The sequence below is a fragment of the Octopus bimaculoides genome, chromosome 27 (assembly GCF_046866305.1).
Source record: "Octopus bimaculoides isolate indiv1 chromosome 27, ASM4686630v1, whole genome shotgun sequence".
In the NCBI taxonomy this organism is placed as follows: Eukaryota; Metazoa; Mollusca; class Cephalopoda; order Octopoda; family Octopodidae; genus Octopus; species Octopus bimaculoides.
In genome coordinates, this window is record NC_142954.1 from 16,747,091 (window position 1) to 16,772,090 (window position 25,000).

At 37.9% G+C, this 25,000-nt stretch overlaps 2 protein-coding genes across 4 annotated transcripts in view; one reads left to right on the forward strand and one right to left on the reverse strand.

The window, feature by feature from the left end:
• The window catches only part of LOC106868913 (DNA excision repair protein ERCC-5), a 299,999-nt gene that overhangs the window by 262,985 nt on the left and 12,014 nt on the right, over positions 1-25,000 (reverse strand). For 2 of the 3 annotated variants that reach the window (XM_089343361.1, XM_089343359.1), the window contains exon 3: positions 7,160-7,225. In XM_089343361.1, the coding sequence (XP_089199487.1) occupies positions 7,160-7,165 (6 nt within the window). In that variant the 5' untranslated portion in view covers positions 7,166-7,225. Of the gene's footprint in view, positions 1-7,159; positions 7,309-25,000 lie in introns of those variants that run through there. The other variant, XM_089343360.1, reaches the window with a different exon arrangement.
• The window catches only part of LOC106876113 (uncharacterized), a 187,355-nt gene that overhangs the window by 80,657 nt on the left and 81,698 nt on the right, over positions 1-25,000 (forward strand). The gene's annotated exons all lie outside the window — the stretch shown is intronic.

A 25,000-nucleotide genomic window follows, 5' to 3' on the forward strand; every position in this document is an offset into this window, starting at 1 on the left:
TTTTGTTACTGTATTTTGATTGATTTTGAAAATATTTATGTTTGTATGTGTTTGTCCCCCAAGTCATCGCCTGACAACTGCTGTTGGTGTGTTTGTGTCCCCCCGTAACCCAGCAGTTCGGCAAAAGAGACCAATAGAATAAGTGCTAGGTTTACAAAGAATAAGTCCTGGGGTCAATTTGCTCGACTAAAGGCGGTGCTCCAGCATGGCCGCAGTCAAATGACTGAAACAAGTGAAAGAGTCAAACAGTAAAACTAATTTCTAGACATCGAATGGCTGGGGGGGGGGGGGGGCACCAGAATAAAAAAAAAGTAATCAAATGGATCCATAGATAAAAAATGGATGAGAACCATTTAGTTGGATGATGATGCCGCGGCTATTTTACTAAATTCTTCAATAATTTCAATAACATGGTGACATTAATTAAAAATATATCGATACAATGTTTATTATTAACAAATATATTGAACAATTGAAGCAGAATCTAGCTTTTAAAGTAGAAACATAATTGTAAAGACAATTTACTCTGATATTCATCTGCGATCGTCTGTGCGTGCGTAAACAAGTAACTACGGAACAATATCGAGGACATAATCTATTGTACAACAACATACAATATTCATAGGAAAGTTGAGTGATAAACTACGGAAGGAAATCGATGGTAATTTATTTTATTCACAACATATTGTATTATTCATGAGACAATTAACTGATAAACTATGGAAGACAATCGAAAGCATAATCTGTAATGCATTCAACATTTTTGTTTTATGTTCATCAAATAAACTGGCTGGAATATATATTAAATTCAATGTATGTATGTATGTATGGCATGCATGCATACATACATATATACAAGCACACATACACACATACATACATACATACACACACACACACAAATATATATATATATATAAGGCAGGCTAGCGAAATCATTAGCATTTTGCTTTCTCTCTCCTTTTCTTCTTTTCTTCCTTTTTTTTTTTGTCTCTCAACGACTTTTGAATTTTTTAAACTTTCACACTCTGTACATTCAAGCCTTTTTTTCCCCAACCAGTTGCCATGCTTGACCGTTAAATCCACAAACTTTTTTATTCTCTCTCTGTTTATTTCCTCTTACTCTTTTCTGATGAAGAGCATAGGCTTGAAATGCAAAAGACTTTCTCATTTTCCTGGGCTTGTTGTTCATACACCTGTCTTCATCTTTTGTTTTTCTGTAAATTTCAACTGAACAGCTCTTCAGCTGGTCAGCACTTGTCAAACCGCTCAACCCATGCCAGCATGGAAAACAGATGTTAAATGATGATGATGCTGATGATGATATATATATGGTAAATGAAAGAGGGAAGATGGAATATACGAGAAGTTATTATTAATCATGACAATTGTTCTGATACACCTAGCTTTACTAGTAAGCTACCAGGTGTAAACCATTCATTTTATTATCCAATATATATATATATATATATATATATATATATGTGTGTATATAGTGGTGGAGGCGCAATGGCCCAGTGGTTAGGGCAGCGGACTCGCGGTCGGAGGATCGCAGTTTCAATTCCCAGACCGAGCATTGTGTGTGTTTATTGAGCGAAAACACCTAAAGCTCCACAAGGCTCCAGCAGGGGGTGGTGGCGACCCCTGTTGTACACTTTCGCCCCAACTTTCTCTCACTCTTTCTTCCTGTCTCTTGAATAATGCTGCGATGGACTGGCGTCCCGTCCAGCTGGGGGGAACACATACGCCATAGAAACCGGGAAACTGGACCCATGAGCCTGGCTAGGCTTTAAAAGGGCACATAAATAAAATATATATATATATACATACACACATACATATGTGTATTTGTCTCCCACCCCACCACCACATGACAGCCAGTGTTGGTGTGTTTATGTCCTTGTAACTTAGTAAATTATTGTCGATGACTCTGACTTTCAAGTGTCTTAACATCCAGCACTTTGAGAGAGTCATCCCCATTGTGTCAAATCGCAGCCAACTGGTGTAGTTTCTTCAGGGTCTTTACTTGATATCTTTCAATTCAACTTTTACTCTTTTACTTGTTTCAGTCATTTGACTGCAGCCATGCTGGAGCACCGCCTTTAGTAGAACAAATCGACCCCGGGACTTATTCTTTGTAAGCCTAGCACTTATTCTATCAGTGTCTTTTGCCGAACCGCTATGTGCCGGGGACATAAACACACCAGCATCGGTTGTCAAGCAATGCTAGGGGGAGACAAACACAGATACACAAACATACACACACACACACACACACACACAAATATATATACATATATATTACGGGCTTTTTTCACTTTCCGTCGACCAAATCCACTCACAAGGCTTTGGTCAGCCCGAGGCTATAGTAGAAGACACTTGCCCAAGATGCCACGCAGTGGGACTGAACCCAGAACCATGTGGTTGGTAAGCAAGCTACTTACCACACAGCCACTCCTGTTTAAAGTTTTTCATTTATCTGCTCATATCTCTTACAATTCACACACACACACACACAGTCACACACGCACACACACACACACACACATACACACACACAAATATACATATTATTTAAAATGGTTTGATTCAGTTCTCTGCGACTTAAAGTTTCACCGACCTCTTACAGAAGCTCGTCTCTTTCAGGCTTTAGACTGCCGAATGAAGTGATACAGGCAGTCCAAGATGCCTACTGGAAGATAGGCTGCTATTTGTCAAGGCAGGTCACATGGTGTTGTCAAAGAATGACAGTTGCTCAGCAACACCAGTTCATTTAGAAAAAATGGAATTTCTTTGACCACATCACTGTACAGGAAGCTGGTGGCACCTTGATGTCTGGATGTGGCAGAATTTGAACTCAGAATGTAAAGCTGCAAAAAATGTCATTAAGCATCTTGTACAGGTGCTAACGATAATGACAGCTTCAAAGATTTTATGACAGATTTGAAACCAAGTCAACAAATTGCCAAGTAAAAGTCACAGCTTAGTAACAGCCATCTCACATGATTCGCTGATTAACTAACTGACCAATCAGCTTCAATCCATCATGTGATGCAATCCTCTAGAACCTTCTAGAATGTCTCCTAATGAGGCTTATAAGATAGACAAGTTTTTAGCACCAATTCTTTGCAGCATTTCAAAGACAACTGGCTAAAACGTGCCTCTGTTTTTGCCTGGAATATTTCCACAGAGACCAGACAATTCATTTCACATGTCTTGCCTCTTGCCTCCGACTGTTGGAAATCTCCGCCATGGCAACAATTTCAATCTGTAAAGTTTCATAACTTTTTATGTTAAGAAATTTCTTGAAAAGGGGTGGGGTGGGGGAAACCAATGGAATTTTCATAATTAGTAAGCAAAACTACATGTAGAGAAGATTGTTTTTAAAGAATCGAATTCTGTAATTCAAAACAGGAGATCCAAGCTATGCAAATGAGCATGTGTGTGTGTGTGTGTGTGTGTGAACTCTTAAATGGTTAAACTTACTGTTGTCTCATGTAATTAATTGCATAGTAGTACAGTCTCAGGTTCAAGCCACTTCCCAAACTAATACAATTCCTGTGTAATATTATATTTAACCTGACGCCCCCATACCACACTTCCTCTCTCTCTCTCTCTCTCTCTGTACACACACACACATACACATACAACATAACATACTCCGTACTGTTGTAACTCAATCAAGCTATACAGAAACTCTTATGAAACCTTACGAATAATAATATTTGTTTGTTTTACTTATATCAATACATTTGTTTTTGCAATTTTTCTTGTAAATGTGTTTTTTTTTCTTGTTATTCTTGGTTTTGTTTTGCTATTAGTTGTAGGGGTTGTTATTTTTTGTTTCATAATTATTATTACTTTCAATTTTTTATGTTCACATGCTTCGTTGCGCTTCTAGTTTGTCTTGCCTCTTCATACACACATACATGAACATACAGAAGCACACACTCACATGTTTGTTTTGTTGTTGCTAACATTTTCGTTGCGTAGTCAGTTCCATCATCATCATCATCATCATTTAACGTCTGTTGTCTACGCTGGCATGGGTTGGATGGTTTGATCGGGGCAGGCAGGCTGGAAGGCTGTACCAGACCCCAATCTGATTTGGCATGGTTTCTACGACTGGATGCCCTTCCTAACTTTTATGTGCCACTGGCACAAGTGCCAATTTGCATTACACTGGTATCTGCCACGACTGCAATTTTGCTTGGCTTGATAGGTCTTCTTCTCAAGCACGACATAATACCAAAGGTCTCGGTCATATATATATATATAAATTTGATATATATGTGCATATATATATATATATACATATGTATATATATTTATACATATACATATGTAAGTATGTATATATATATATATATATATACCTATAATTATATAGATGGATAGATAGATATATATACATATACATACAAATATATATGCATGTATATATATATATATATATATATATATATATATATATATATATATATACATACATATATATACATATATGTATATATTGTTTCAGTCATTTGACTGCAACCATATCTTTATATATATATATATATATATATATATATATATATATATATGCATATATGTATATATTTATATATATATGTATGTATATGTACATAAAAGTGTGTGTGTATACACACACACATATGCATATATTGTGTGCATGATATCTGTTTCATTTTTAAGTATGCATTTCCTTTATGTTAGCCAATTTGTCCGGTGCCCAAATTATTATTATTATTATTATTATTATCATTATCATCATCATCATCATCATGTTTCCAACAGTTTTCATCTGAATTTCCACTCTACTATCATGTTCACCACCTTCATCTTTTCCAGATTGTTACAGCCATATTTTCATGGCTATAGAACAGTGTTTGTATATACAACAACATTAATTTAGCTCAGATGTGGTGGTTTATTTGTTTGTGTTATATTTTATCAGTTTTATCTCCAATTACTATATTTTTACATGCGGCTGAGGTTTAATTCCTTGATTTCGGTATCAGAATCTACTTTCATGCTCTCTGTTTTAAACCATGTGACCTCTCCATAAGCCACATCATCATCATCATTATCAACATCAACACCATCATCATCATCATCATCATCATTTAATGTCCATTTTACATGCTGGCATGGGGGTCAGACAACTTGACTGGAACTTGTAAGGCCAGGGGCCACTGGATGCTCTTCCTAATGCCAACCCCTCCACAGAGTGTAGCAGGTGCTTTCTATGTGGCACCATTCACAGGTGCTTTTTAAGTTGTACCAGCACCAGTGATTTTTACTTGGCATCTCAATTCTGTTATGATGGGTGGGTCTTCTAAAGTACAACAATGGCCTACATATCTTGGTCCCCTACCTTTCACACATTTTAGTTAATCTCATTACTATCTTTCCATGCTTTAGCTGAATTTATGGACAATTTTGCTTTAGTAATTTTTTTTTTCTATCTTGGGTGAGCCACTATGCCAATAAACACACACACACTGGTTGCATTTCACTTCTTTTAGTATTATTAATCAATTGAAAAGTCTGCAAGCAGTCAGAATTATTGGACCAAATACAGGGTGTCCCAGAATTAACTATTTATTTCAGTGAAATCAGGCAAATTTAAGAAAAACTGACAGAACTTTATGTTTCTTATTTGATTATGATACCAAAACAAGTGGATTTATAAATCCTGTCAAAACTTGACTGAAAATTTTCAATGTGTGCTCCATTTGTTTCCCTTCAAAATTTCAAATCTATCCTTAGCATTGCGAAACGGATTTTGAAGCATTTCAGGGTTTATCTCCTGCGCTACACCCTGATTGTGTTCTTCAAGTCTACCTAACATGTTACTCCATCCTGAGGATGGTGGTGGAGAAAATGATTACAGCCAAATTGAAACAAAAACTGTTATGGATAGATAAACAGGATCCAGCAGGAATGAAAATGAAATTATATAAGATATTATATACATTATAGAATTATAAACAAAATAAAAAAAATTATACTCTTTTTACACATATTAAACATGATGAACATAAATAAGAGTATAATTTTTTTTATTTTGTTTATAATTCTATAATGTATATAATATCTGATATAATTTCATTTTCATTCCTGCTGGATCCTGTTTATCTATCCATAACAGTTTTTGTTTCAATTGTCTGATTTTTGTTTCAATTGTCTGATTTCACTGAAATAATTGATCCTGGGACACCCTGTACTTAGCAGACTTTTGTCTATCTTTATGTGCTAAGTTCTAATTCCACCAAGGTCAACTTAGCCTTTCATCCTTTCAGGGTCAATAAAATAAGTACCAGTCAAATACTGGGGTTGATGTGACTGACTTCCCCCCATTCTTCAAAATTTCAGACCCTGTGCCAAAATTAGAAAGAATTATTAGTTATTAGTTAACCATTTAATGAATTAACTAATTGATTGTTTGATTAATCATTCAATCAATTAATCAATCAATCAGCTAGATGTATCAAAGTCATTTCATCACCATTTGCCTCCTCATCTATGACATCCCTTTTCCAAGTCTGCTTCGGGTCAATCTGGCTGTCTCCTAGATTACAGTTTCTTTCTCAATCACGTATTATTCTTTAACCCTTTAGCATTCAGATTAACCTGTCAAATCTAATGCATTTTAATCCAAATTGTTTTGAATAATTCATGCATTATCCTACTACAGCTTTGAGGTTTAGATGATGTGATTGCTTATTTTTAGAATGTCAGCATAGGTTACATGCGAGAGGCCAGTTTGAATGTAAAACAAGTAGAATACTTGGGCCGGATATGGCCAGTTTAAATGCTAAAGGATTAAGTTATCCATTTTCTTTAATAAATGCTTTTTAATTTGTCATCTATTTCAAAACAAAAAGAAAGGTTTATTCCTTTTTAAGTCATTTGATCTCTTCCTATAGAAGCCTTCACACATTGTGCTAAATCTCGTTACCATTTTATGTTTTGGTTGAATTTTTCAACAACTTTTGGTAGGTTTCCCATTTCGATATAAGCCTTTGTGTCATTCATTTTGAAAAGGATTTAGTATACTTTGCCTGGATTATCTGTAAGCAATGGTGGTTTCATTGAACAAGCTTGTTAACAAGTGTCAAAATTAAACAAAAGAAAAAAGAAAATAACGAACCTCCATGGAAGATCTTGCTTTTCATACTTTTTTCTTCTTGTGATTTTCTTCCAAACAATGCTGGGGCTATCGGAGCGTAAGAGACGAAAAAGAAGGAAGAGAAAGGATCGGCAAGTTTAAAAGATGTTGATTGGCAGACAGATCATAGAATCAGAGGAAAACAATGTTGGGGGTTAGTGAATCAGAGGAAAACATGTTGGAGGGGCGGGGGGGTTAGTGAATTCCAGAGAGAAACAGTTCAAGGAAAGAAGCTCTAAAAATAAAAGAATCTGTGACTAACGAAAAGTTCAACAGGGAGATGAGGAAGCTGGGAAGAGAAGCAGAAGACATGTTAAAAGATCTTGATGGAGGATAATGAAAAATGTTCATTATGGCAATGGAGGACACAATGACTTCATCCTCTAAAAAAGAAGAGGGTCCATCATGTTAACAGCTTGATTCTAAATTTTATCAAATAAGTTAAGACATTCAGAGAAATCACCAGTCCAAAGATTACAGCAAAAAAGGTTCAGGTAGCAAGCTGGAAGACCCATTAAGACACCAGACAAGATGCTGCTAAGTATTTCATCCCCATCTTTATGCTTTGAGTTCAAATTCTGCCGAGGTTGACTTTGCCTTTTGCCCTTTTGGGGGGTCAATGAAATAAGGACCAGTTGAGCACTGGGGTTGATGTAATTGACATGTAATCTGAGGTTACTGACCTTGTAGTGGTTAAATATGTATCATGGTGAACAGATGCAAAAGGAATGTGTATGTCTTTGAAGTAAACGAATGAGTGAATCGATTAATAATTAAAAATAATTTATTCACTGGACTTTGTCGTTGGTACGCATAATTCTTCACTACATGCAAAATGTTATCAACTGCTACGAGTTGCTAGAAATAGAAACAGGGTACATCTGTAGAAGTGATGTGTCAGAAATGAATGTTCGTTTGTGTGTGTGTGTGTGTGTACATAGTTCTCATCTGATACAGTAGTCTACCGTGGATCGTCGAACATTGCTCTGGTCTCTGAGAAAAGCTGTTGTGGCGTAGACGTTCCTCGTTTGGCTGCTAGGGCCTTCTCTTCTCCCGTCTGTCTGTAGACCACAGGTATTTATAATAATAGTGGCAGCTAGAAGGACAGACATACTACAGCAGAGTTTGTACCTAAATAAGTCAGCTCCTGTCCATTTGAACTTCGTCTGACATGGCTGAGGTCGTAGGTCAAAGGGAGATAATCAATCCCTTTGTGACAGGACAAAGAAAACCTGTTTTCACGCCTGTTGATCGTGGTGGTTTGGACGACTGAGAATTCTTAGATTCGGTTTCGAATCTAGGCTTGGAGAAAGACGTGTTAATTTTTACAACCTAGTAACAAAACTCAAAACTTCAAGTTCTTAGGTAGATGACCTGATTTAACTATCTCCTCTGTGGCTTGTAGCTCTATAGCTTTGCTTTCCATTATAACATAGCATGGTTGATATACTTTGAAGCTTTGAAACCATTTCATTCATTTGGGGACGTCTCTAGTATCTAAAAAGCTGTAATATATTAACAAATAATCTACGATAATCAAGCCACGCTGTGCTGAAGCTACTTTTCCCCTTTCTGCTGTTTCCTTTATTAACTTTGGTTTATATGGAGCTGCTCTTTACTCCATGACATCTCTTTGCAGCATTTTTTCTGCTCCCCAGGATCTATGCTATTGCTCTCCAGGGGCTGGGAGTTATATTTTTGTTGTGGCTGTGTATTTCGTTCAAAGAAAATTTCAGTGAGGGCACCTATGGTACCCTATTTTCATATATCACAATTTTTTAATAAACCCTGCATATATATATATATATATATATATATATATATATATATATATATATATATATATATATATATATATATATATACATATATATACATATATATACATATATACATATATATACATATATATATATATATATATATATATATATATATATATGAGTATATATATGTGTGTGTGTAGTGTGTGTATATATATATATATATATATATATATATATATATATATATATGTATGTATGTATGTATATATATATAAAGTAACATACTGTGGGAAAGAAATCCTTCAATGGGATGTGTTAAACATCCAATTCACTGGCACTTCAGTTGGATACCATATAAATAAATTGTGGATTGTCAATAGAATATTTTTATATTTAATTTATCTTTATATATATATACATATATGCTTTCAATGTGAATGGTTTTTTATATATATATATATGAATGTGTGTGTGTGTGTGTGTGTGTGTGTGTGTGTGTGTGTGTGTGTGTGTGTGTGTGTGTGTAAATACTCACATATACATATATAAATATCATTTGTTCTTAGTGGGAATATTTTTAAAGTTGTGGAATTTATTTTTAATTTCATTTTGTTTTGCTTGGTTTGTATTGCTTTCAAATTTTGGCACACATTCAGCAATTCCAGTGGGGTGCCTAAGTCGATTACATCGACGCCAGTGTTTAACTGGTACTTATTTTATCAATCTTGAAAGGAAAAAGAGTAAAGACTACCTCATTTTGTTTGAACTTATTTCTCCCTATAATTCCCACTGCCAAGACAACATACATACAAGGGGATTCTGAAAAGTTCCTGGTCTTGGGTAAAAGAAAATACAGGATGATCAGTTAATACTGATTTTATTGAAAATATTCCCTTCTCAGATCGACACATTTATTGCAGCAGTCTTTCAGTTTTTCTAAGCCCTGTAAAAGAACTTAGAAAGTTGGGCCTCCAACCACGCGATTCGCAATACCCTTAAAACCAGGAACTTTTCAGCACCTCCTCAAGCATACATACATACATACATATATGTGTGTGTGTGTGTATGTGTGTGTATATAAATATACATATATATACTGAACTACAAAGGAAACGTCGTATATAAAAGATTATTTGTTTCACACATGATATTGAGATTATATGGATTTTATATTTCTAAGTAATTTGACATCAAGAATATGTCACTGACCCACAACACCACTCTCTTTTGAAAACACAAGGATTGCATGTAGGGTTTGAACTCACTTTTCATGAACATAGTAATGCTCGCAAATGCATCTTTATGGAAAGCATGATGTATATGCAAAACGTTGACTCGTTGGGTATAAAAGGCACCCAAATACGCCAGCCTGTCATTCGTTTCCTGAATGCAGCAAACAGGCCAAGACTGACATGAAATCAGAGGGAGAAAGCCATCGGACACCTCCATGCTGGTCAACGTCCATGGGTCATTGCTAATGACTTGAACTGCAGTATTTGGACAACTGAGCAACTGAGGGAACAATACAATGTCACAAACAGCATGGCTGATTATCCACACAGTGACTGACTAAGGGTTACAACGGCACGTCAAGATTGCCGCTTGCACCGACAGGATTGATTCTGGAGGGCAACAGAATCAGCTAGGCAGACCATAGGGACTCACCATAGACCCATTTGTGCAGGAACAGTTCGCCACCAGCTGAGATCTTTCAATCTGTTTTGTCGATGTCCAGCTAGGGGCCACATCTTCATAGACTGGCATCGACAGGCACATCTGCAATGGGCTCAAAAATGTCAGAACTGGCAATATCAGCAATGGAGGACTGTGGTCTTCTCTGACGAAAGCCAATATTGCATTTCTGAGGCAGATGGCAGAGCTAGGGTTTGGAGAAGAAGGGGTAAACATCATGCCGATGGCTGTGTGGTGGAGAGAGACTCATGGGAAGGATGGAACATCATGGTATAGGGTGGGATTGCACTCAACCAGAAACTTGGACTGGTGGTCATCCAAAATATCAGCCAAGGCCGGGGCAATGGAGTAACCATTGCTTGCTACATCGACCAAGTGTTGAGGCCTCACACTGTGCCATACTTTTCCCGTCATCGGAATTACATGTTCCAACACAACAACACCTGTGGCTATACTGCCACTTTTGACAACAGACATCCTCGAACAGCACAACATCCAGACACCACCATGGCCTGTCCTAAGTCCAGACTTGAACCCCATAGAGCACTTGTGGGATGAAATCCAAAGAAGGGTAAACCACATCTGTCCAAGGCTGACAACTGTGGCACAATTCACTGCAAGTTTTAACAGAGTTATCCCCATGGCCTTCATCAATCGTTTGGTGCCTTCAATGTACAGAAGATGTCTGGCAGTAATCACCGCTAATGGTGCTTACATGAGATATTGAGTTCATCGCTTTGGATCCAGGGCACTCCGTCATCACGTGACACCATGTGACATCAAACATCTTTCAGGAAATGATGTTTTATCATTAGGAAATGCTATGGCAGTCTGTTAATCAACCGGTTTCTATTTAGTGTGAGTGCAACATTTCTTTTGTGGTATATGTATATATATATATATATATATATATATATATATAATATAGATTTAATCAAAAGATTAAATGTAGTACTTAAAATGTTTGTGGCACCAGAATTTGGTAGGGTAAAAACCAAAAACAAAATCAAGAGATTTGGTGAATTAAATTTGAAGAAAAGCAACAAAAATGTATTGGGTTATATATATATATAAGGTACAGTGTATGTTTAAATACATAAGAGGAATCCACTCATGGGATCCCTTACGCTAGAAAGAATTGCTAGGTTCTAGAACCACAAAATTATGTTTATATATTTTAGTCCTAAGTGTACCTGTTGAAAACGACTTCACCTAGCAAATTATTTTAATTGCTAAACAAAAGTCAGAAACCAATTGGTCCAAGAGAAAAGATGGTAAAAGTTTTTATTTCTCACTTCGTTCCTTTCGGGATTTTATCCCTAATTTTGTGGTTCTAGGACCTAGAAGTTCTTTCTAGCGTAAGGGATCCCATGAGTGGATTCCTCTTATGTATTTAAATATACACTGTACCTTATGAGTAATTCATAGTCTTTGGACTAAACTTTTATATGCTAGGCCACTTGGAAGTGAAAATTTTTTATTAATTTCCATTTCCCTCTGATATGATTAAGTATAAATATATATATATATAAGCAAGTAAGCTAATTGTGAAATCTCTGTACACCATGAACACGGTGGCTGTACTGGCAAATAATGTTTGTTGCCACACCAACATGGCTGTTCTGTTCAAATGGATGTTACTGCAATCTTTTAATTCCAAGAGGACATTTCCTCTAGCTAGGAATCTGATATATTGCAAACAGGGGAGTCAAATATCAGATGTAGGTGTGTATTGTTAACCAGCCAGAGGAAATGTCCCCTTGGGGTTAAAAAATCACAGTAATGTCCGTCCAAACTGAACAGCCATGTTGAAGTGGCCACAAACATTACTGTATACATATATATAGATAGATATATAATATACATATATATAGGGAGACATATACATCTATATCTATATGTCTCTCTATCTATCTATCTATCTAGCTAGCTAGCTAACTGTCTGTCTGTTGTAGTGGAAATGGTACACCCCTCTCATGAGACAAGTGGTATGAACGAGTCATTGTAAAGTGAAATGACGTCAATCAGTATGGGGAGTCATGTGTCAGTCATCGTAGAGTCGTACAAGTTCTCAGTTGGAGTTAAGTGTCAGTTACATGTTATAGTCGAGTTCGAGTCACAGTCAAGGTAGACGGTTCAAATTCAGTGTCTTGCAGAGCTATCAGCGATAGCGCGATAGATGAAGCAGTGTATTACTATTCTGGTATAGAAGCGATACACTCCATCTGATACCAAGAAAACATCATGGCTACTAGAATACAAAACAACAGCTAGACACAACAGTGGCTACACATTATAACTGTGGAAAACACCACTTCATAACACTATCTATCTATCTATCTAACTCTGTGTGTGTGTGTGTGTGTGTGTGTGTGTGCACAGGCTTATATTTTGTTCTTCATTTCCTTTCTAATTGCTTCTTGTTTGTATGTTTGCCTTATTATTCTAAAGGCAGTGTTACATAGAAACCATTTCATTAAAATGGCTGCTATTTTCATATAATTTCTGTTGTCTAGACAACTCTGTTGTTGTTGGTACATTGTCAAATATTACACACATACACACACACACACACGCATACACATATGTATGCATGTATGTATGTATATATATATATCTGTGTATACATGTGTGTGTATGTGTGTGTGTGTATTGCATATATATAAAAGGAAAGAAACATATATATATACATATATGAAAACAGAAAAGAGTGTATGTGTCTATACATATGTATGTATATATATATATGTATACATATATATATATACACACACACACACACTCATATACATTTATACCCTCTTCTATTTTCATATAAGTATATATATATGTGTATTTCTTACTTTTCTTTTCTATATATGATTCTCTGTGTGTGTGCGTGTGTGCGTGCGTGCGTGCGTGTGTGTGTGTTCTATGGCCACAAATAAACCAATTCTCTAATTCTGGAGGATTGTTAATATTCTCAGCATTTTTTATCAGCAAAATGTATTTTTCCTGGTAATTCTCCTCAACTTTAATTCAAGCTAATATTTTCATCTGCCAAAATTTCAATTCTTTTATGCTTTTATTCCTTTATTTGTTTCAGTCAGTGGACTGGGGCAGTGCCTTGAAGAATTTTTAGTCGGATGAATCGACCCCACTCCCCCAGGACCTATTTTTCTCTTTAAGCCTGGTATTTATTTTATTAGTCTTTTATTGCCGGTTTGTTAAGTTAGAGGAATGTAAACATACCAGCACAAGTTGTAAAGCGTCGATGGGAAACAAATTCGCACACACACACACACAGAGTGCTCCAGCATGAAACATATTAAAGGATAAAAGAAAGAATATATATATATATATATATACACACATATATATATATATATACATATATATATACAAATATATATATATATACTCTTTTACTTGTTTCAATCATTTGACTGTGGCCATGCTGGAGCACCACCTTTAGTCGAGCAAATCGACCCCAGGACTTATTCTTTGTAAGCCTAGTACTTATTCTTTTGGTCTCTTTTTGCCGAACTGGTAAGTTACAGGGACATAAACACACCAGCATCGGTTGTCAAGTGATGTTGGAGGGACAAACATAGACACACAAACATATACACATACACACACACGCACACATATATATATACATATATACGACGGGCTTCTTTCAGTTTCTGTCTACCAAATCCACTCACAAAGCTTTGGTCGGCCTGAGGCTATAGTAGAAGACACTTGCCCAAGGTGCCACGCAGTGGAACTGAACCCGGAACCATGTGGTTTGTAAGCAAGCTACTTACCACACAGCCACTCCTATCACCACCATCATCATTTAACGTCCATTGTCCATGCTGGCATGGGTTGAACGATTTGACCAGGGTTGGCAAGCTGGAAGGCTGCACCAAACTCCAATCTGATTTGGCATGGTTTTCTATGGCTGGATGTCCTTCCTAATGCCAACCACTCTAAGAGTGTAGTGGGTGCCATTTGCATGCCTCCTGCATGGGTGCCATTTGCAGTTATGATTGTGATTTTACTTGGCTTGATGGATCCCCTTCTCAAGCACGACATAATGCCAAAGGTCTTGGTTATTGCCTCCATGAGGCCCAACACTCAAAAAGAGCTTTTTACGTGCCACTGGCATCAGCTACTCTGCTTCTGTGAGGCCCAATGCTCAATAGGTGCCTTTTGCATGCCACCTGCATGGGTCCCAGTTATGTGACACCAGCAAGTGCCACAACTACGATTTCACTTGGCTTGATGGGTTTTCTCAAGCACAGCACATCACCAAAGTTCTTGGTCATTAGTCATTGCCTCTGTGAGGCCCAAGGTTTGAAGATCATGTTTCACCACCTTGTCCCATGTCTTCCTGGGTCTATCTCTACCGCAGGTTCCCTCCACAGTTAGAGATCAGCACTTCTTTACACATTTATGTCCATATGCATCACATGACCATACCAGCGCAGTCATCTCTCTTGCACACCACATCTGATTCTTCTTATGCCCAACTTTTCTCTTGAGATGCTTACACTCTGTTGAACATGTACACTAACATTGCACATCCAGCAAAGCATACTGGCTTCATGTCCTTCAAGACTAACACATATCCTCAGCTGTCACAGCCCATGTTTCACTGCCATGTAGCATGGCTGTTCACACACAGGCATCATACAATCTGCCTTTCACTCTGAGGGAGAGGCCCTTTGTTGCCAGCAGAGGTAGGAGCTCTCTGAACTTTGCCCAGCCTAACCTTATTCTCACAGCTTCACTCTCAGAGCATCTGCCGCTGCTACTAACTTGGTCTCCTAGATAACAGAAGCTATCTATTACCTCTAACTTACCCACCTGGTAGTTGATGGAGTCTATTTTCTGTCGAAGTGTACAGTATTATATATATCCATTATGGCCAATCTTACCAATCGATTTCACACAAGGGATTTAACAGAGTGTTAGGTAACAGCCCGATTATGTAACCCTGTGCTCATCAGAGGTAGTCATTATGGAACGAAATATATATGTACATGCACACATACAAGCAACAGGCTTCTTTTTAGTTTCTGTCTACCAAATTCATTCACAGAGGCTTTGGTTGTCTTGAGGCTATTGTAAAAGGTGCCATGTAGTGGGACTGAACCCAGAGCATGTGGTTGGGAACCAAACATCTTATCACACAGCCACACCTTCACCTATATGTGTAAACAAGTGAAATAACTTGCTAGGTTTTTGTCCATCATGTAGATTTCGTTTCATTTCTATCTTGTTATATATGAACATGCACCATATTTTGGGGGACAACTTGACTTTTCATTAAATGGTTTTTTTATCGAAGCAACATTTCATCAAAATTACTATTTGTCAAAACAGTTTTTTTATCAAATACTCATTTTATTGAGACGATAATTTTATAGATAAATGGCGAGGATGGTGGTGGTCATAGTAGTGGTGATGTTAGTGGAGTGTTGGGTATGTTTCACTGGTGCCAATTAAGACATGAAAGAAATGGCAGAATTTGTTTTAAAATTATGTGAATCTCTTTTGAAGAGACACAAGGCAAAGGAGAGAGAGAGAGATGGGGGAGAGGGAGAGAGGGAGAGAGTGAAAGAAGGAATGGGTGAATAAGAACGAGCAGTGGAGTGCTTGAATCATTAGAACATCGAACAAAATGCCATGTGGTGATTTTGTGGATTCCCTTATGGTCTGAATTCAAATCCCACCGAGATTAATTTTTGCTTTTCATCCTTTCAGTGTTGATAAAATACTATCATTATAACTGCTATCTTCGTCGTTGTCATCATCATCATCGTTGTCACTTGTCTGTTTCATCAGCCTCCCTCCACCACCACTATCACTGTTACCATTGCTGCCGTCATCATCTTGCTTGTCCTCCTCCATCTCCTCTTCCACTTCCCTCTCCTCGTCTTTGCTATCTTCATCACATTCACCATCACCACCATCACCAACATCACCATCATCATCATCATTTTAAATAGCTAGATGCAGATGTGGCTGTGTGATAAGAAGCTTGCTTCCCAACCACATGGTTCCAGGTTCAGTCCAACTGTGTGGCACCTTGGGCAGGTCTCTTCTACTATAACCTCAGCTTACCAAAGCCTTGTGAGTGGATTTGGTTGACAGAAACTGAAAGAAGCCTGTCATATATAAACATATATATATATATATATACATATACACACACACATATATATGTGTGTATATGTATGTATCTATGTATGTCTGTGGAGTTTGTCCTTCCATCATTATTGGTGTTGGTGTGTTTACATTCCTGTAACTTAACAGTTCAGCAAAGAGAATGATAGAATAAGTACTAGGCTTAAAAATAAGTCCTGGGGTCAAATTCTTTAACAAAATCACTTCAAGGTGGTGCTCCAGCATGGCCACAGCCAAATAACTGAAACAAGTAAAAATAAAAAAAAGAAAATATATTTATATATAGGCGTAGGCGTAGCCATGTGGTAAGTAGCTTGCTCACCAACCACATGGTTCTGGGTTCATTCCCACTGTGTGGCACCTTGGGCAAGTGTCTTCTACTATAGCCTCGGTCCAACCAAAGCCTTGAGTGGATTTGGTAGATGGAAACTGAAAGAAGCCCGTTGTATATATATATATATATATATATATATATATATATATAGCTCGACGAGGCTCCGGCAGGGGGTGGTGGCGATCCCTGTTGTACTCTTTCGCCCCAACTTTCTCTCACTCTTTCTTCCTGTTTCTTGAGTAACGCTGTGATGGACTGGCGTCCCGTCCAGCTGGGGGGAACACATACGTCATAGAAACCGGGAAACTGGGCCCATGAGCCTGGCTAGGCTTGAAAAGGGCGCATAAATAAATAAAAAGAGTATAGGTCAGCTTTACCTTTCATTCTTTAAGGGTTAGTAAAATAAGTACCGGTTGAGCACTGGTGTCAGTGTAATCCACTTATTCCCACTCTCAAAATTGCTGGCCTTGTACCAAAATTTGAAATCAACATTATATCTTGCTAATACAGAAACTTTAATGCAACAAGAGTGCTTAATATCTTGAGATAAACTAATTATAGATTCTTATTTCTTTACTGCCCACAAGGGGTTACACAGAGAGGGGGATGAACAAGGACAGACAAATGGATTAAGTCAATTATATCAACCCCAGTGCGTAACTGGTACTTATTTAATCAACCTCAGTGCGTAACTGGTATTTATTTAATCAACCCCGAAAGGATGAAAGGCAAAGTCGACCTCAGCGGAATTTGAACTCAGAACGTAGCGGCAGATGAAATACCACTAAGCATTTCGCCCGGCGTGCTAACGTTTCTGCCAGCTCGCCTAATTATAGCTTCTGTAAAGGTAAACATTCCAGTATACTGGTTTCAACAAAATCTCTATGTGCAGATAATAAAGTAAACAATCATATGAAACTCCGGAGCTTATTATCACAGTTTCATCATCATCATCATCATCATCGTTTAACGTCCGCTCATGTTACATATACAGTCATCATTGGAGAAAGAGAATTTGTATAATTGGTTAGTTAGCCAGCAAACCAGTCATGCATACACATGTGCATGCACAGGCACACACACATATACATACATACATTTTCTCTGCCCACTATTGCTGGGAGGATTGTAGGTGCATTGTCCTCCAGCATCTCTATAGGGTCCTATCAAAAGTGACCATCATTACACTTCCCAACTGGATTCCTAAGCATGATAAACAAAAACTATGGATGTTATCCAGCCATCTCATTCTTGGCCTGCCACTAAGTCTCCTGCCTGTTGGCTCAGCTTTAAGAATCCATCTTGAGATTGTTTCCTGTGACATTCTAACCACATATTTGTCATGTCAGATGTGTGATATCTCAACAGTGCCCTACTGAATAACTTCACCCCAGAGATTCTTCAAAAGAGTTCCATTTTGGCCGCTTGCATTCATAATCCTACTCGTCAATCTTCAAATCTATAGTGATAGGATGTGATTAAAAGTAGCGCAACACAGCAGAATAACCAGAATGGCCAACAATGTTTAATATATAAACAAACTTGGAATATGACTAACTGGAAAGGTATTAACCTAGGTGCAAGAATGGCTCTGTAGTAAAAGGCTTGTTTCCCAACCACATGGTTCCAGGTTCAGATCCAATGCATGGCACCTTGAGTAAGTGTCTTCTACAATAGCCTCAGGCCAACCAAAACATTGAGTTCATTGATTTAATGAAAAATGAAAGAAGCCCATTATATCTATCTGTGTGTGTGTGTGTGTGTGTGTGTGTGTGTGTGTGTGTGTGTGTGTGTGTGTGTGTGTGTGTGTGTGTGTGTGTGTGTGTGTGTGTGTGTGTGTGTGTGTGTGTGTGTGTGTGTGTGTGTGTGTGTGTGTGTGTGTGTGTGTGTGTGTGTGTGTGTGTGTGTGTGTGTGTGTGTGTTTCTGTCTGTCTGTCCTCCACCACCACTTGACAACCAGTGTTGGTGTGTTTACGTACCCATAACTTAACGGTTCAGCAAAAGGGATCAATACAATAAGCACCAGGCTTAAAGGGAAAAAACAAGTATTGGGGTCGATTCATTCAATTAAAGATTCTTCAAGGCATTGCACCAGCATGGCCACAGTTTAATGATTGAAACACGTAAAAGATAAAAAATTATATAGTGCTCCACTTCATTAACAATGTGTGATATGTTAAATTAGGTTTAGCAATATATAGAATGCTATAATCGTACTAATATGTTAATGTTAATGTCCTGACCGTGATTGATAAATTTGTGTACAAATTATTCCATCTAAATATAACACTTTTTAAAGTTATCTCTACAGATTTTTCAAAGAAATAAGATAGATAGGTAGATTGATAGATAGATGGATAGAGAGATGGATGGATGGATGGATAGATAAATGGATGGATGGATGGATGGATGGATTGATTGATCAATTGATTGATTGATTGAGATGGATGAGTGAGAGAATGGATAAATGCATAAATAAATAGGTAGGTAGATAGCTAGATGGATGGAAAGATAGACAGACAGACAGATAGATATTTAGACAGACTGATAGACAGACAGACAAAAATAGATAGATAGACAGACAGACAGACAGCTAGATAAATAGATAGGTTGACAGACAGACAGATTGGCAGACAGACAGACAGACAGATAAATAGATAGATAGGTAGACAGACAGACAGACAGACAGATTGGCAGACAGACACAGACAGATAGGCAGACAGACACAGATCGGTAGATAGATAGATAGATAGATAGATAGATAGATAGATAGATAGATAGATAGATAGATAGATGGATAGATAGACAGATAGAAAGATAGATAAGTAGACAGACAGACAGACAGATAGATAGCTTGATATATGGGCAGATAGGCAGACAGAGAGATGGACAGACAAATAGACAGAAAGACAAAGAGACAGGCAAACAGACAGACAGACAGATAGATAGATAAATAGACTGACAGACAGACAGACAGATAGATAGATAGATAGATTGACAGACAGACAGACAGGCAGGCAGGCAAGTAGGCAGACAGACAGATAAATAACTAAACAGGTCAGAAAACACATACACCTAGACATCTTCCCAACAATGTTTTCTCTCTGAACAGCTATGTTTGTTTGGAAAACCTGAAATTCTTGTTCAGAAGCTTTTTTTTTTAATAATGATCTTGCCACACCTTCATCAATAGTAGTAGCAGTAGCTATAGTAGTAGTAGTAGTAGTAGTAGTAGTAGTAGTATTAGTAGTAGTAGTAGTAGCAGCAGCAGCAGCAGTAGTAGTAGTAGTAATAGTAGTAGTAGTGGTATTGGTGGTGGTGGTGGTGGTGGTGGTGGTGGTGGTGGTGGTTTTGGTGCTTTTGGTTGCAGCAGCTGCAGTAGTAGTACTAGTAGTTGTTGATGTTGTTCTGTCCTTGCTCAGTTTTGATTGGGAAGGCATAAGACGCATTGACACACCACAGTTACATATTGATTATCCGAAGAAGATCAGTGGCGAAGAATAATTATTTTGTTTGGAAAAAAAGAACAAACTGATTGATCGGATAATTGATCTGATCTTAAACAAAAGGAAGCCATGCTACACATAATTACAAGCACTGAGAACTTATTCAGCTGGTCAAAAATGCCTAAGACTGCTTCTCAAAGATTGAGCCCTTCTCTTTGGGGCCAAAAGGCCTCTCGTTGGATGTCTTCAGTTTAGCATCGTCTCTCTGCAAAGTCGTAGTGAAAGACTTATTAGTTCATTTTGTACAATATTAGATAAGTTTGTTCCACAACCACATGATTCCAGGTTCAGTCCCACTGCATGGTACCTTGGGCTAGTGTCTTCTAATATAGCCTTGAGCCAACCAAAGCCTTGTGAGTGGATTTGATATACAGATATTGAAAGAGGCCCGTGTGTATGTACATATATATATATATATATATATCATCATCATCATTTAACGTCTGCTTTCCATGCTAGCATGGGTTGGACGATTTGACTGAGGACTGGTGAAACCGGATGGCAACACCAGGCTCCAATCTAATTTGGCAGAGTTTCTACAGCTGGATGCCCTTCCTAACGCCAACCACTCAGAGAGTGTAGTGGGTGCTTTTACGTGTCACCCGCACGAAAACGGCCACGCTCGAAATGGTGTCTTTTATGTGCCACCCGCACAAGAGCCAGTCCAGGGGCACTGGCAACGATCTCGCTCGAAAATCCTACGGGAGCCAGTCAGGCGGTACTGGCAACAGCCACGCTCAAAATGGTGCATCTCATGTGCCACCCGCACAAGAGCCAGTCCAGGGGCACTGGCAACGATCTCACTTGGCTTGCCGGGTATATATATATATATGTAACATGGAACATGGAACAAAAGCACAATAGAAGACAATAAAACGTTCAGACAGGCAGATAATACAAAGGCGGACAAAAGAAGCAACGATTAGAAGGACAGGGAAAAAAAGAGGGGTCATTTGTAGCCTTCTTTCCTCAGTCAAGTTACCAGAAGTCCTTACTGTTTTGGGCATGTATATATATATATATATATATATATATATATATATACATGTGTGTGCGTGTGCATTTGTCTCTCACCACCACTTGACAAATGGTGTTGGTATGCTTATGTTCCTGTGACCTAGTGGTTCATTGAAAAGAGACTAACCAAGCTTAAATAAGTCCCTAGGTCAATTCATTTTACTAAAAATTCTTCAAGGCAGTACCCCAGTATGGCCACAGTCTAATGGCTTTAAGAAGCAAAAGATAAAAGATCAGTAAGCTTGTTTTCAATTAGTTCTTTGATGCACACTTCATTAAATATATCAACACTAACTTAACTACTGTTTTTTCTATGTAGATGGTGTCCCTGAGTAATTAATCCCCGGTGTATTAATTATTTTAAATACGCTAATCTCAGCCCAAAAATATTCTCCCTACCCAAACAACTGGTGATTGTCCATTGTTGGCCTTGATGAAGGATGACAATGGAGTAGTGTGCCACCTACAGTTGTGACACAAGTGTGGGCAGTGCCACTTGTGTGGGCAGTGCCACTTGTGTGGGCAGTGCCACTTGTGTGGCTGAGCTGCCCAAGTCAGCCCTTGAGTTTGCCATCATCTTCCCTGCTGATGAAACAACCTTGGCTTTCTTCGGGACCTGATGAGGAGGGGTTTTTCCACTGCTTGAATTGTCTCTTTGTCTCTGGCTCATAATGATGACTACAACACTCATCATGGCTTAGGAAACGTTCAAGGGAACCAGCTGGATCTGCTTCAAACAATGTCAGATTTGTTAAGGTATCACAAAATATGGCACCCACCAAATAGAAACTGTCATCATACCAAGTTCATTGTGCAGAATAGTCTCAACTCTCTCGTGAGATAGGCTAATAGCATCGGCTTTTGGATTTATAGTCAATTGCCTGTCATTATCATGTGATGAACACAATGTATCCCTCAGTGGTGGCAGTCACAGGACATCCAGATCTGAGGTCATCTTTAAGACTTCTCTTCCCTGCCTAAATCCAGCTGTCTACTCTTGCACTGTTGATGAAGCCGGACATTATCCCCTAATGCAGCAACCATGTCAGCCTAAATATCCAGGGTGGGGGTGCTAAGCCCTTTTTCCTCAGGAACCTCATAATACCATGATGCCAAATTTTGTTGATTTTCAAAAGAAATCGCTACTAGTTACTTTCGAAGTCTTCTTTGAACAGTCAGATGTCAAGTTTACCTGGAAAGAAACAATGCAGCTGTTAATAAGAAGGGTTGAAATTAATACTCTTTTACTCTTTTACTTGTTTCAGTCATTTGACAGTGGCCATGCTGGAGCACCGCCTTTAGTCAAGCAAATCAACATCAGGACTTGCTCTTTGTAAGCCTAGTACTTATTCTATCAGTCTCTTTTGCCGAACCGCTAAGTTATGGGGATGTAAACACACCAGCATCGGTTGTCGAGCGATGCTGGGGGGACAAACACAGACACAAACACATACATATATACGATGGGCTTCTTTCAGTTTCCGTTTACCAAATCCACTCACAAGGCTTTGGTCAGCCCAAGGCTATAGTAGAAGACACTTGCCTAGGTGCCACGCAGTGGGACTGAACCTGGAACCATGTGGTTGATAAGCAAGCTACTTACCACACAGCCACTCCTGCAAGATTTCATAGCCGTAGCATGGTCAGCTTATCATGGTCAGCCTATCAACTTTTCAGCCCAACCTCATATATATATATATATATATATATATATACACACACACAGATACATATGGATGTTTGTCCATAAACTCATCGCAGCAGGAGTCTGCTGCGATGAATCTACAAACATACATAACATATAAGGGTGTATTTTTCCCCTCTGAAGACATTATGTTCAGAAATATGAATTTCATTGTGTATAATTGAAACAGCTGTAAGGGATAATGATCGATTTGTTGCTGATAATAAACTCTTATTAACTCCAAAATCTCCATTTTCTTCTTTTTCCTTTATATATATATATATATATATATATATATATATATATATATATATATATATATAAGTACTGAGGTTGATTCATTCAGCTAAGATTCTTCAAGGCGGTGTCTCAGCATGGCCCCAGTCTAATGAATGAAGCAAGTAAAAGGTAATATATATATATATATATATATATATATATATATATATATATATATATATATACCTTCCTAAGATTGCCTTGTTTGGCGAACTCTTCACCAGCCAACATGAGTGAGGAGCCCCAAGGAAACGCTACAAAGACTGCATCAAAAAATCTCTCACTGCATGTCATATTGACCACCAATGCTGGACAGACATGGCTGTGGACCATGGTGCCTGGCGCCACACGATCTTCAACGTGGTCAATGAGTTTGAAGAACACAGAAGAGACGCACATAAGGACAAGAGACGCAGGAGAAAGGCCCGAGCCGCCTCTGACACCACACCAGATGTTACCTTCGTCTGTGGACACTGCTCATGGACCTGCCTTTCCCGCATCGGACTTGTCAATCATGAGCGTGCCTGCAGACCACGTGGACAACCTTCCTAATCTTCGTTTGCGAAGCCAAGCCAAGAGTATATATGTAATTGAATAAATATATATTCTTTACAGAATATACTTTTACTATATATATATATATATATATATATATATGCCTGACTGGCCTTCATGCGGGTGACACGTAAAAGCACCCACTACACTCTCTGAGTGGTTGGCGTTAGGAAGGGCATCCAGCTGTAGAAACTCTGCCAAATCAGATTGGAGCCTGGTGTAGCCTTCTGGTTTCACCCGTCCTCAGTCAAATCGTCCAACCCATGCTAGCATGGAAAGCAGACATTAAACGATGATGATGATGATGATATATATATATATATATATATATATATATATATATATATATACACATATATATATAGATAGATAAATACATACATACATACACATACATATATACATTACATATGTATATATATCAGCATATATTTGTGTGTGTGTGTATTTAAATATTTCTTATGTCTTTATCAAATTTATCGTTGACAATTCTGACAGGCCCTGCATAGTTTATTGTTGCTCTGACCTTCATGATTCCTCTGTCGATCGTGACAACGTGAATGTGTTTATTGTTTGTTTTATTAGTAGCTGCTTTCTGAAAAAAAAAAACAAAAAAAAAAAGAAAGAAAAGAAAAGAAAAAAAAAGATGAAATAGGAAGCTAAATATGTAGGCAAAACTTAGAGGGAATAGGATGGGACGAGTTTTCAGTTTGTTCCGGGTTTATGTATAAATATAAACCCCAAAATAAGACACTCCTTTTTTTAATGAGTATCACAGAAGGGCTTACAATTCCTGTCGTGCACATGTTGGTGCCACTTGTACAAGTGCTT